This window comes from Lepidochelys kempii, chromosome 1 (genome assembly GCF_965140265.1).
Source record: "Lepidochelys kempii isolate rLepKem1 chromosome 1, rLepKem1.hap2, whole genome shotgun sequence".
In the NCBI taxonomy this organism is placed as follows: Eukaryota; Metazoa; Chordata; order Testudines; family Cheloniidae; genus Lepidochelys; species Lepidochelys kempii.
The window spans coordinates 44,676,066-44,690,621 of record NC_133256.1 but is presented as its reverse complement, the minus strand read 5'-3'; the positions used below and the strand labels follow the sequence as shown (position 1 = coordinate 44,690,621).

Below are 14,556 nucleotides of genomic sequence, written 5' to 3'. Positions count from 1 at the left end.
ATCCATCCACTATGTTTTGAACATTGTCAAGAGTTACAGTCCTGCATAGCAGTAGAAGATTGAATGAACCTCCGCACTTGCATGACAATGGCCCCCATAGTGGATTTTCCTACTCAAAATGATTTCTCACTGACCAGTAGCAATCTGGCACTGCAAGTTTCCACAGTATGATCACCACTTGCTTCTCCACTGTCAGTGCAGCTCTCGTTCAGGTGTTCATGCACTGGAAGGCTGGGGCGAGCTTGGCACACAGGTCTGGGAACGTAGCCTTGCACATCCGGAAGTTCTGCAGCCACTGCTCATCATCCGAAACCTGCATCACAATGCGATCCCACTAGTCAGTGCTCATTTCTTGGGCCCAGAAGCCCAAGATTCCACAATCTACAGCTGCTTCATGAACACCACCAATAACCTTGAATTGGCTCTCGCTCTGTGTCCTCCAAGAAATTGTCAGGTTCCACGCTGATTCCGTTCCTTTTACGGCTCTGCAAATACTGAAGGATCATGCATCTTGTGCTTTCAATGCTTATGACAATACTGCAGAGCTGTGCAGGCTCCATGCTTCCATCAGAGATGAAGGACAGCGAGGAGGGCTATGCGGGTTCATCAGATTTTTAAAAAAAGACACAAAACTTATGGGCTATAGATGACATTATGTGATACAGACAGTTGCATGCTGGGAAGTTGACGCTTTGCTCGCAGTTAGCCCTGCACAACTCATTTCTGCCCCACCGTGCATTGCCAAAATACCCCAAAAGAGTGCACTGGTTGGTGGCAGTTTGCACACTGGGATACCTGCCCATGGTGCACTGCACTGTGCATCAACACAAGCACTCCTGGTGAACGTGCCCAGCATTATACAAGGATCCAAGTGTGCGCACATATGACTGATAAGCTCTGGCAGCTTTATGCCAATGTGACTTGTCTCAACCAAAGCTTGTAGTGTAGACATGGCCTTAATCATTAGGAGAAAGTAGCACATTACTGATTGAACTGCTACTAACTATGCTGTCAGCCCAGAAAGTAAAACTTGTTAGTATAGCACAGATCTTCCTGCATTTGTTCTTTCGGCAGAATTAAACATATTTGATGACTAGGTATCAGAGCTAAATTGAAGAGGGAAACAAGAATGAAAGTATAGTATTAAGATTACTTTTGTTTATAATTACTATGCATAGGTATGTGTTATCAATAGGTGTAGGCATATTTTTAATAGAGTGAAGTATTTTTTAATAGGTGAGCGTCCTTTTAAATGTTTAAATCTGAAAAACCCAGTTACCACCATTAGACATAGCAATCTGTTTTATTGCAATGCAGATGCCTAGTATTTCGGAAGATCTTGGTTGTGATTTGAGTTCTCAAAGCACAGAGAATGTCTATGAAACAGCAAAAAGTGTGGAAGTTGACGTGTTTGGAGACATTGAATTAAAAGTGATCATGAATATTTCAGAGACCATTTCATGCCTTTGGGTCTTCAAAGAGAACCAGGCTGACTGCAAACCCGCACTGGATTCAGAAAACCGGTAGGTAAAGGGCTGTACTGAATCAAAAAACCTAAATGGGATACTTCCATTAGAGCATGCAAATGGGATATTTTCCATATGAGAGAGCTTATTTATCATTTCTTTTCACATTACTTGTTATATTCCTAAACCTATCTATCTTAATTATTATCATCATCACTAAACTGCATGTTAATTATAGCTGTTTATACAAATATGCACGAGGAAAGCAATGAACTCTGGCTTTATAGTTTACAATATAGTGATTCTTTGCATTTGTATAGCACGTTACATCTGAGGATCACAACAGACTTTACAAACATTCATCAGTTCAAGCATCACAGTGCTCAAGTCAAAGAAACCAAGGCATAAAAAGGTTAATGCAATGCCTTGCCCAAGGTTACACTGCAGATCATCATCAGAGCCAGAATACCACCCTAATTCTCTTGACTGTGTTCTAGCCACAAGTCCATACTTCCACCCAGAGAGTTGAGAATAGCTGGGGTAGGACCAGAGGCCTAGTGTAGATGATTCCCCTGCAGGGTGAAACCCATGGGATGGCCTCTTGGTGAGGAAATCTCCATGGGAATCCTGTTGCGTGGGCCCCGATTCAGGAAAGTACTTGAGCACACACTAGTCTATCCTATTCAGGACAGTACTTAAGCAGAACTTTGAATCCCACTTGGGATGAGTGCTTAAGTGCAGTCCTGAATAGGGATGATTACATGAATCAGGGCCATTGTCTATGAAAGCACTTTGGAGATTGAATGTACTGCATGTGTGTTAAGTACCACGAGCCTAGAATTCTGGTTGTATGGGTTAAGCGTAATGCCAGTGTATTCTTCAGCCCACTCCCCTCTGTTTCAGGGGTTCTCAACCTTTTCCTTTCTGAGCCCCACCCCAACATGCCATAAAAACTCCACAGCCACCTGTGCCACAATAGTTGTTTTTCTGCATATAAAAGCCAGGGCCTGCATTAGGGGATAGCAAGCAGGGCAATTGCACGGAGCCCCATGTCCCAGGGGGGCCCCACAAAGCTAAGCTGCTCAGGCTTCAGCTTTAGCCCCAGGTGGCGGGGCTGAGGGCAGTGTGGCTTTGGCTTTCTGCCCTGGACCCCAATGAATCTAATACCAGCCCTACTTGGCGGACTCCCTGAAACTTGCTCAAAGCCCCCCAGGGGGCCTTGGACCCCTGGCTGAGAGCTGCTGCTCCATCTGACATGAATGTTCTCTAATGTATTTTCTGTTTTACAGATATGTTGTTTCGCTGGCCTTTTCAAAAATAAAAGAAACTCAAGCTGGAAAATACACCCTTGCAGTGCATAGTGAAAACAATAACTGCACAATAATGTTTACAGTTCTCATAAGAAGTAAGTATGTGTCAAACCAAGGGAATCAATCTATCCATAGCGTGAGAAGGGGGAGGCTGAAGCCTGTATATGACCAAACCCTCTTTAAGCAGTAAAATTCTGTCAATTCTACACTCCATGAGACTTCTCCCTTCCTCAATTGCCTCTCCTCCCTCTCTTTCAGTTCTTGTATTGTGGGCTATTTTTCTTGTCACTTATTTCATGTATGGCTGCCTTGTTTTCCTTGGTTCATTGTGAAGGTTAAAACGGTTCTGAGTCACTACGTGTTGTTAAAGATGACATGCAAAAGATTATTTTTAAATGGGGCTTGTGCTCATTTCTCATTCTTTGTTACGTATTACGCACATGCGCGCGCTCGCACACCCACACACACAAACCCCAAACAAACAAACTATATTAAAAGAACATTATTAAGATTGCAAAATCAAGCACTCAAAAGTTAGGAAATGCCAGTTTGAAAGTTGCCTGTATAACCTTAATTTGCCCCCCCTGTGCAAATGCACTATGGTACAGTCCTTAATTACATGATCCCCTATTTTTCTATAGGTCCCCTTCCTCATTCAGTACCCAAGATGGATAGTGCTCACTTAATGAACAGCTATTCAGTATTTGTTATTCTCATTGTAAAAGTGGCCCCAGGCTTTATTTATACTATTCAAATGCTGCTCTGAATATAGAATTACTAATTTCCGCATGGGCTTTTCTGTCTTCACTATAGTATCTGAGTGAGTAACAAATGTTAATTTATTTTCACAACACCCCTGTGAGTTGGGGGAGTATTATCCGCATTTCACAGACGGGGAACAGAGGCACAGAAAGATCAAGATCAAAAGCATCCACTAATTTTGGGTGCCTAATTTGAGAAATTTACAACCTGATTTTTCAGGGTTCTCAACATTACATGGTGCTTTACATGTTCAAAATATAGCTCCCACTGATTTCATTTGCAACTGTGAGTGCTCCACACTTCTGCAAGTCAGATCCCAGGCTCTCAAGATGTGTTATACCAATAAAATAAAAAAATAAAAACCAGCAGGATCTTATTAAAGGGGAAAAGGCACATTTATTGTGAATACAGAAAGAATCATAGTAAGCAGTTAGTTATAGCTATAACATTCCATTCAATCTCATATTTATTCACACATTCATTCATACACACACAGGTTCTGCAAGGTTGTTATCATAGTTACCAGCCTTAGAGTTGCTCATGCCAAGCCACTGGCCAGGTGGCCTGGACATGAGGAGGGATCAGGGCCTTGTCAGATGCACATCTGATGCTCCTGGAAGTTGGTTTGCAGAATCAGACCCCAAAGTTCTCACTTTCTAGAGTACATTTTTATAGGAATTTCTTCCTATGCCAGTCTTTGGGAATTGCTTCGTCATGCTGTTGCTGAATCAATCAGCAGATGGCACATTCCTGATAGCTCCGTGCTGCCAGATGTTATCTTGTTCTTTGGTTCTCCCATTCTTGAGGCTGTTGGGTGGATTCCAGTCTGCCCTCTGGGGGTCCTCTGGTTATTTCCACTTGACGCCTTCTTCAGCCGATGGACACTGGATTCTTAGGCTGGCACCTCCCTGATCATTCAGTTATTATCCACACCAAGCATCCATCCACATAGATCCTCTATCTCTATTTTAATCACAATTGTTTACAAAGTGAGATGAATATAACAAAAGGGCGGGGAGTCTCTGGGTGCTGTTTCTGTTGTTACAGAGTATTGCTTTGAGTCTCTCTCTGTGTGAGTAGTTGTGGTTACAAAGAATTGCTTTGAGAACAGACTCTATCTTAGGATGTACTAACACAATTAGCAGCTTGCAAGTTTCACACATAGAGGGAGAGAAACAGTACCAAAACCCAAGAGACCTCTTAATTAGTAATACCCTGGAATTTAAACTATGGGGAATCAAACTCATTTGTGATTTTAATACAGAACTTCTTTAATATGATCCAACAGATGAGCACCCAGAAACACACAGTTTAGTGACCACCTGTGAAAAGTTTGGTTTAAATGACTTGCCCCAGTCTCACCAGGCTCCTTGTCTCAATCTACTCCTTTCCCTACTCCCTGGGTGGGCTCTTGGCCCCCTTTATATTCAGGTCAGATTCTTTCCTACTCTGTGTTTCCTGGGTGCAGCAGAGGGGTCACTAAGAGAACTAGAGAGACAGGTTCCCGGCTCTCATTTTCAGTACTCTCAGCACCTCGCAGGAGCCATTATAGGGAAAGACTGGCTTCACCCCTGTAACCCTGGCGTGCAGCATGCTCAGTCACTCTGTGAGGATGGTCCATGTGCACTCACAAGGAACTGTGAGAGGCTGAAGCGTGCTCAGTGAAGACAGAATCTTCAGAGATTTTAACTGTAAACTGTAGTCTCCACTCAGCTTGTGTGAACTGGGATTTTTCATAGGATTATAACTTGGCCAAATATAGGTAGATTTTCACAGGAGTGGCAAAAGGCAGACCTCTGGCACACCCACCAAATTTCAAGTCAAGGCTCCCAGGCGTCGGGGCATTAAAGCTTTTTTTTAAAAAGTCACTTTTTAACAAAAATGGACAAACCCCCAGTGTAGAGTTCCCTGGCCTCGTTCTTAGAAATGACCAAACTGTTCGGGCTGAAATAAAAAAAATCAGCCTGGGGCAGAATTCTCCCATCGACGTAAAAAGCTCTCCCGCCAACGTAGCGTTGTGCGCACTAGCGCTTATGTCTGCGTAATTCACGTTGCTCAGAAGGGTGGAATATTCCCAGCCCTGAGCGACATACACTTTGCCAGCATAGGCAGTAGTGTAGACATAGCCTTACAGGCAACAGGATCTTATAATCGGTAGTGTCAGGCAACCTTTATAATAGGTGGCACTAACAGCTCTGTCTACAAGAAAGAGGATCTAACAGGTTTTGCTGTTGTTTTTAAGAATTTTTTTCTGCTTGGTTTTTTGTCATAGAAATAGCAGGAATATCAACTCCATTCTTCCCTAGTTTTGTTGTCAGACTTTTGTTGTAATTTCACTTGTTCTCCAGTCGTCAGAGTTTTCCACGCTAAACAGAACCTACGTTTCTAATATTAAAATCATGCAGCTAAAAAACCATCCAGGCCTTCTGTACAGATTATAAAGACACAAGCGAACAACAACAAAATGTGTGAGCCCAATTTTTCCCTTTGCACATTGCCTTTAAGATACCTAAAGTACGAATCAGGAGCAACAGTCAGTCTTCTCGTCAGAAAAGTTAACTTCATAATCACGGTTGAATTTAAAACAAAATCAGTGTTTTCAGTTTTAAGTGAAGTCAATATCAGTTTTGGTGCAATAAACTTTCAAGCATAGTCCAAATTGGGAAGCTGGTGGGCTCAGGGGATTGGTAATGGTTTATGGAACTTTACACTTCTAGGTTACAGATTTATGGTGGTGAAGTCATTAATGACTGAAAGTCATTATCATTTATTGCTTTTCCACTGTGTATATGAAATGAGTTGGTGAGAAGTGGCACTCCTCCGTGCAGTCTCAGTCGATTCTTCAAGGGTTTCAGGAAAATAGACTCAGGAGCTGATTTTCAGAGGTACGAGGACTCATAACTCCAGATGAAGTGAATGAAAGATAAAGGTGTTCAACACCTCTGAAAATCAGGCCCCAGATTACTCTCTGATTCCTACAGGCAATTCCTTGAAGTCAGAGAGGTGACACATTTACCAGGTCAAGGTTGAAGAGCTTATACAAACGAGGACCTTAGACAAACAGTTCTTTACTTTCCTCAAGCGTTAAAACCACTTGAAAAAATATTATAACAAACAAAGTGACGTAATATATTATGAACTGAGCAAAACAATTTGGCCTAATGTTGTTAACATCCTAAATATGTGGTGTGGCAAAGCTCAAATATCCGAAGACCAAATTTTGTTCTTGAATGCCTGCGCATTGCTCTCATTGAAGTTATTGCTGTTGTTGGAAGTATAGGTATCCGAGGGTAGATTTTTTGCCTTCTGGTTTCTTCTTGTACTTTGTTTATGCGTAATACAATCAGCCATCTCAGTCTGACACCTGCTGTCATTTTTCTGCTCCTAACAAGAAAAGTTGACTGGCTACTGCTTACATATATGTCTAAATCAGTGTTGGATTCTTATGTCAGGAAGTCTGTCAAGATTATTTAAAGTGACAGACTGGTTTGTTTTATAAATCTATAACTCAGACACAAAGCATATAGCCTCCCAGTTCACAAGTGCTCAAAGTGTCCTACACATTAGAAAGATGGATAATGATGTTTTCAAAATATTGCAGCATGTCTGAAAATATTTGCATTACTTTTAATAGGTAAACCAAGGAAGCCCTATTTCATAAAAAGTGAAAACTTGACCATTATAAACTGCATATCCGAAAGCTACCCTAAATCAGATATTGAATGGTTATTTTGCAGAACACCTGATGACAGGTATCGTGCATATAATGCTACCTTTTTTTTTGTTTACTGAATTTTAAGGTGTAAGTCTTGATGTCTTCCTAAGCCAATAGGCTTTATACAGCATGATGTATTTATTTTTGCTGTGATTGAACCTGAACAACTGAAGGAGAATTGTGGAGTCAGATTTTCAAAAGAGAATGTAGTGGATGCTCCCATAAAATTTCACACACACACAGTGTCCTTAAAAAACTACATGCAAAAACTAAGTGCATATGAGTGCAATAGGTGAATTCACATTTTTGTATGAGTTGCGGTGTATTCTTGGAAAATTGGGCCAATGTATACTTTTCGAAACTTTAGGCACCCTCGTTGGAAAATTTTGGCCCAAATCTAAGCATTTTCACTTGACATAGCTAATGAGTTAAATATATTTATACCCCATAGCCCTCTATTTTCCATTTCGCTAAAACCTAGCTATTTTGAGAATGAATGGGGGTTGAAGGTGGGAAGAGTGTAATTAGAAATTTTATATCTAAGTTTGCCTTTCCTTGTAGCTTTAAGTTTTATGTATGATACATGGTTCTACTGGCAACATGAATATGTTCCAAGAAACATATCAGGTCATGCGTAAGTAAATTCAACATTCAGTATGTTTTCATACAGGGTGCACGTGTGATAGTGTGGATTTCTCTCCCTCTCGAGTGCCTGAACCACACAGGGATTTATGAGTCTTCAGCAGCCTTCAGACTACCAGGACTGTGTCTTCTAGCTCAAGTCGTAGAGGCTCATAGTCAGGGCTGGCTTTACCATGAGGCGAACTGAGGAGGCCGCCTCAGATGCCAGACTGTGGGGCGTGCCACTAGGACCCAGAGTGTAGAAAATTGTGTCTGCTGTTGGTGCATATGTATTCTCTCTGCTCTAGATGCACAGAGATGGTGGAGTGCTGTGCTGGAGGAAGGAGGCACAAGAGACATGGCAGGCAGGCAGGAGAAAAGGTGAGAGGGAATAACAGAAAGCAGCAGGAGCTGCAGGGAGAGAGAGGAGGAGGAGGAGCCTCTTATGTACCTCTCTAGCACCCCCAGGAGCCTGGACTGATTAACACCAGCTTCTCAGGGAGCTTCCTGTTTCCTGCTGCTTCCCTGAACCCACTTGAGAAGAACAGGCAGTCAACTGAAGTAGTAGGAGCCAGTTAGGCCCTTAAGGTGCTGATATCTTCCCTCACTCAGGCCCTGCTACCAGCCTGCTTATTTCTCTCCTTTAATTGAGTGTTGAGAGCCACTATAGCTGGCACATAACAGCCGTCATGAGCGAAAGAAGAAAACGCCCCTCTGGGGCAGCATTCAGAAAAAGAAAGAAAGCAAAGGCAGCTTTTCTATCTGAGCAGGAAGGAGCTCTCCTGAGATACATAGACACAAATGTTCACAGTGAGCCTTCCGGCCCCAGTGAGGATGTGAGTGGTGAGAAGATGACTGATCTTCCAGTTAGTCAGAGTGCAGGTGACCTGGCAGCTACTGCAGCGTCCATATCTCCATCTCAAATGGATGGAACCATGCACATTCCTGAAGAAAAGTGTAGATCAGAGAAGAGTGTGGTGGAGGCACAAGAAACAGCTGCTGCTGAGTTTAGTTCCTTAAGTCTAGATAATCCAGGACTGTGGGCCCACTTGAGCAGTAGCCTGATGGACTTCCTTGTACTGCATGGGCCACAGCAAGTGAAAAACTTCATGTTCCCCAAAGACCATGAAAATAGAAGTTTCCATTCAACACATTACTGGCGTGAAATCCCCAATGGTGACGAGAGGCCATGGCTTATGTACTCAAAACCCCAGAATGCTGCATACTGTTTTTGTTGCAAACTCTTCGAGTCTAATGTTCCAGCCACATTGAGTACTACAGGAACAAAGGACTGGAAAAATCTGGCTAGAAATCTGGTATGTCATGAGAAGGCAGCAAATCACCAGAGAGCATTCCACGGGTGGAAAGAGCTTGAGATGAGACTAAGAATAAAGGCCACCATAGATGATCAGCATCAAGAGAAGATTGCATCAGAATCTCTTTACTGGCAAAATGTTCTGAAAAGGCTCATTGCCATTGTGAGAATGCTTGCTACCCAAAACCTAGCACTGCGTGGCACTTCAGATCAGCTGTATGTGCCAAACAATGGAAGCTTCCTTAAAATTGTGGAGCTGATGGCTGAGTTTGATGCTGTACTCCAGGAGCATCTAAGAAGAGTCACCACCCAAGAAATGTATACATAACACTACCTTGGAAAAACAATTCAAAATGAGATCATACCATCACTGGCAACAAAAGTCAAACAAGATTGTGGCAGATCTGAAGTCAGCAAGATATTACTCTATTATTTTGGACTGCACACCTGACATCATCCATACGGAACAAATGATTTAATGGTGGGTTTTGTAACAACAACAGAACCTAGTGAAAATGTCCCTGCAATGGTGACTGTCAGAGAGCATTTTCTAGAATTTATTGACATTGGTGATACTACAGGAACGGGTATGACAAACGTGCTTCTTAAAAAGCTGGAAGATACGGGAATTGTGATAGCTGACATGAGAGGTCAGGGCTAAGATACAAGTGCCAACATGAGAAGAAAGAACAAAGGAGTGCAGACACGGATACGAGAGTTAAACCCTCGAGCTTTTTTTGTCCCATTCAGTTCTCATTCATTGAACTTGGTGGTCAGTGATGCAGCATCAGCTTCTAGTGAGGCTGCTGAATTTTTTAATGTAATTCAAAGCATCTATGTATTTTTCTCTGCATCAACTCATTGATGGCAAATTTTGAAGCGACATCTGAGAATATCCTCTCTGACACTGAAACCACTGAGTGCCACACGATGGGAAAGTCGAGTGGAGGCGATGAAGCCTATCAAATACCAAATTGGGAAGATAGATGATGCCATAGTTGCCATTATGGAGGATAATGCTATGACAGGAACTGTTCATGGGAGAACAGTGGCAGAGGGAAATGGAATCACCAGAAACATAGATAACTTCAAATTTCTGTGGCTTAGTGCTCTGGCATGGCACACTGTTTGAAATAAATGTTGTGAGCAAGAGACTCCAAGGTGTTGACCTTGATATATCTGGAATGGAACAACTGGACAAAGCAAAGTCATACCTACAGTCTTACCGGTCAGATGAGGGATTTCAAAACATTCTGAAGAGTGCACAGAAGTTGGCAGAGGAACTTCACACTGAAGCTATTTTCCCACCCATTCAAGAGTACAAGAGTCACCGAAGAAGAAGACATTTTGATTACTTGGCTCGGGATAATCCCATAAGAGACCCCAAACAACAATTCAAAGTTGAATTCTTTAACCAGATGCTAGATTGTGCAATACAGTCAGTTGAAGAACGTTTCATGCAGCTCAAAGAACACAGCAGTATATTTGGGATGTTGTATGATATTCCAAAACTCCTCACTGTACCTGAAGACCCACACCAGCAATGCAGGGCACTAGAGACAGTGTTGACACACGATGACATGCGCGATATTGATGCGAGTGATTTAGGTGATGAACTGAAAGCCCTTTCAAGATACATTTCAGCAGGATCAACTCCAAAGGCTGTTCTGGAATGTATGTGCACAAATAAGATGACCACCCTCTTTCCAAATGCTTTTGTTGCTCTGCGCATACTTCTCACACTTCCTGGAACAGTTGCCAGCGGAGAACACAGATTCTCCATGCTGAAGTTAATAAAAACACATCTATGCTCCACAATGACACAGGAGAGGCTGGTTGGCCTTGCAACCATCTCAATAGAGCATGAGCTGGCCCAGACTGTGGACCTTCGGGAAGCAGTTCAAATCTTTGCAATCAAGAAGGCAGGGAAAGCACCACTTTGATTATTCAAACAGATAAAAATGCCAGTGTTTACTATGCAGACAAGAAAAGTTACATTTGCTGTTCAGGTGTTTGAAAGTTAAATGTTACTTAAAATTTTTGAACAAGGCATTTTAAGTTGTTAGTTCTCCTTTATTGGGGTAGGTAGCAGAGCAGTACCATGAGAGGAGTAGAACAGGAAGAAGGCAAAACTGAGACCTTTCAAAGTTTTGTCCAAGCGAGGGGGCAAGGGGGCATCATTTAAGCTCCCTGCTTCAGGTACCAAAATGTTGTGGGCCGGCCCTGCTCATAGTCCAACATTCTGGGTTCAGTGCAGTTCCAGAGATGTAGGGTGAAATCCTGGGCTCATTGAGTTTTGCCATTAACTTCAAAGGAGCCAGAATTTCACTCAGAAAATTACAAATGTTTACATCTACCAGTATAAGCACGAATAGGGTATTTAGGTAATATCAGCTCATTCTGCTTATAATTTCCCTAGTTCCATTGCCCTTGTGTTTGGTTTATAATCTCCACATTTTTTAGTTCCTTTTATTCAACTACAGAATATGCCAGTTTCCCTACTATTGTTCACATTTTCTTACGACTTGGATATCTGTTTGAGATTAACCAAATGATTCAGTAAATAGATGTATGTGTAATTACAGTTGCACCAGTACAAATCATAAAGACAGTAAAAGAAGTGGGGAAGTATATGGAGTACAGGAGGTGCCACGTGGATTTTCAGCAAATACATTATTTCAAACAGACATACAGTGCTGCGCAACTAATGAGCTGGGCAGAGAATGCACCAAGCTGTATACAATAGGTAACATAACTGTAAGATTTATTTAAATAGGGGCCTAATCCTGCCATTGATGTTAATTGCACTATTCACTTCAGTAAGGTTTGCAAGACTGGGCTGTAAATTTGTCACCACTGGAATAAATATGTTTAGAGGTACATTACTGGGCAAAACTAATGTAATGCTGCTATATTTCTGTCTCATATTTATCTCCTAAATTATAATGCTTATTTATAGTTGGGGCCCTAGCAAATTCACAGTCCATTTTGGTCAATTTCATGGTCATGGGATTTTAAAAATAATAGATTTCATGATTCCAGCTATTTAAATCTCAGATTTCACAGTGTTGTAATTGTAGGGGTCCTGACCCAAAAAGGAGTTGGGGGGGTCGCAAGGTTATTGTCGGGGGGGTTGCGGTGCTGCTGCCTTTACTTCTGTGCTGCTGCTGGGCAGCGGCGTAGAAGTAAGGGTGGCAATACCAGACCATACCCTCCTTACTTCTGCATGGCTGCTGGCAGTGGCTCTGCCTTCAGAGCTGGGCTTCCTGCCAGCAGCCGCCGATCTCCAGCTGCGTGGCTGGGCAGCTGGAGATCGGCGGCTGCTGGCAGGAAGCCCAGCTCTGAAGGCAGAGCCACTGCCAGCAGCCATGCAGAAGTAAGGAGGGTATGGTCTGGTATTGCCACCCTTACTTCTACGCCGCTGCTGGCAGGGCGCTGCCTTCAGAGCTGGGAACCTGGCCAGCAGTCACTGCTCTCTGGCCACCCAGCTCTAAAAGCAGCACAGAAGTAAGGGTGGCAATACCACAACCTCCCTCAAGATGGGCAGCAGGTATAATAGACCAGGGGATGCTGCCGCCGGACACCCGATTGCAGGTTTGGCGGGTGATGTTTTTGCTTTAGTATGCCCCATGCAGGTTCTGGGGTGGCTAAGGAGGCAGTATGTGCTATTCAGCTTCCCAGGTTCATCAGTAATCTTCCTGGACACCAGAGAGATTACTGATGAAGCCAGGAAGCTAAGTAGCAGATACCTCCTCTTCAGCCATCCCGGAACCTGCATGGGGCGTAATGAAAGCACAGGTTCTTCTTCGGGAAGAGATGCTGTGGTTTTTCCTGGGTGGCTTGGGGCCTGGGGAGGAGAGGGGATGTGTGGCTGTGGCTGGCCCGGGTCTTCTCCAGGCAAGCGGGGAAAGGGGAAGGACTCGGGCCTCATCCGGGCAGTGGGGACCTCGGGGCTCTTCCAGGCAGGTGGAGGTGTGGCTTGTAGCTCCAGCCATGGGGGAGGGGGCAGGGGGTCTTGGGGCTCCAGCTGCGGGGGGTCGGGGGCAGAAGGGGTGGAGCTGGGGGCTAGCCTCCCTGAAGGGGGACTCCACCCTCTACCCAGGCCCCTAAAATAACCTTGCAACCCCCTTGCAATTCCCTTTTGGGTCAGTACCACCAGTTTGAGAAACGCTGGTCTCTCCTGTGAAATCTGGTCTTTTGTGTGCTTTTACCCTATACTATACAGATTTCACAGGGGGAGACCAGATTTCACAGCCCATGACGTGTTTGTCATGGCTGTGAATTTGGTAGGGCCCTATTCATAGTACATTTAAAAACAAATTGTTGTGTTATTTTACATTTCATCAGTAACTGCTATTTTTTCACACAAATCTTTAACATCTACTTTTAATAAAAAATCATTTTAATTTTTTTTTTGTAATACTGATATTCAGGGTTTTTTTAATAAACTTACTTTGATTGGCTTAATTCTTTGCTGAATTGCACCCTGTGTGAATACCGGCTTATTGCTGGATTTGAAAGTCAGGACAGAATTTGGTTTTATTTATTTAAATGTTAGACTATTATAATTCATTTGAATGTTAGTGATAAATCTGGAAAAATAGTCTGCTATCATTACCAATACAATAATAGATGCAAAAACTATGGATGCTTACAAATGTGAAAATGGGGTGTGGGAAGGAAGGAAAAGTTGAAATAAATTACAGTTTACTCTGGGGAAAATTATTTCATTTGTTGTTTCACTGGTGTGTTTTCATTTTGCAGATCTAAATGAAAAACTTGGAGGATCTTCACCAGAACTCCTTCTTAAAGTTGGGGAACCATTTCTGATAAGATGTAGAGCTTTTTATAAAATCTATAGTTTCAGATTGAAATGGCATTTTGAAAACAGAGAATTACAGCAGGTAATAGAGCACGATTCTTTTCACATAAGTCATCATGGAGAGTGCCACGCAATATTAAATACAAACTTTATTAAAAACTAGGGGCACTGGTTTGAAGAAACAGACTATCAAGAAGACTCCTCTATGGTACGGATTGTCTATGCATTTGCCTCATCAATGGGAAGAAGTGATAGTGGACATTACACCTGTTCTTCCACAGAACATCCAAATAAAACAACTTTGGTTACAGTCTTAGGTAATTCAGATTCATGTTGTTAACTTTGTGCCATATTTTTCTTTTAGTCATTCAGTTGTTTGCTTGCATGTGTATACAGTATGTTTACAATTATTATGAAAAATCCTGTTTCTACTTGAAGTTAAAGTTGAAAATGGAGATTTTATCCATATCCCTGCAGGGACCCCACAATCACACCTGCTCCCAGGTTATTTGCATTACTCCTCAAGGCCAGTACTTCTGGGAGTG

At 42.7% G+C, this 14,556-nt stretch overlaps 1 protein-coding gene across 1 annotated transcript in view; it reads left to right on the top strand.

Moving 5' to 3' along the window:
* Positions 1-14,556, top strand: part of FLT3 (fms related receptor tyrosine kinase 3) — a 74,311-nt gene that overhangs the window by 23,287 nt on the left and 36,468 nt on the right. Inside the window, exons 3-8 of the mRNA XM_073321575.1 lie at positions 1,318-1,523; positions 2,756-2,871; positions 7,173-7,290; positions 11,775-11,935; positions 13,954-14,093; positions 14,175-14,328. Coding sequence (XP_073177676.1) covers positions 1,318-1,523; positions 2,756-2,871; positions 7,173-7,290; positions 11,775-11,935; positions 13,954-14,093; positions 14,175-14,328 — 895 coding nt within the window. The remainder of the gene's footprint in view (positions 1-1,317; positions 1,524-2,755; positions 2,872-7,172; positions 7,291-11,774; positions 11,936-13,953; positions 14,094-14,174; positions 14,329-14,556) is intronic.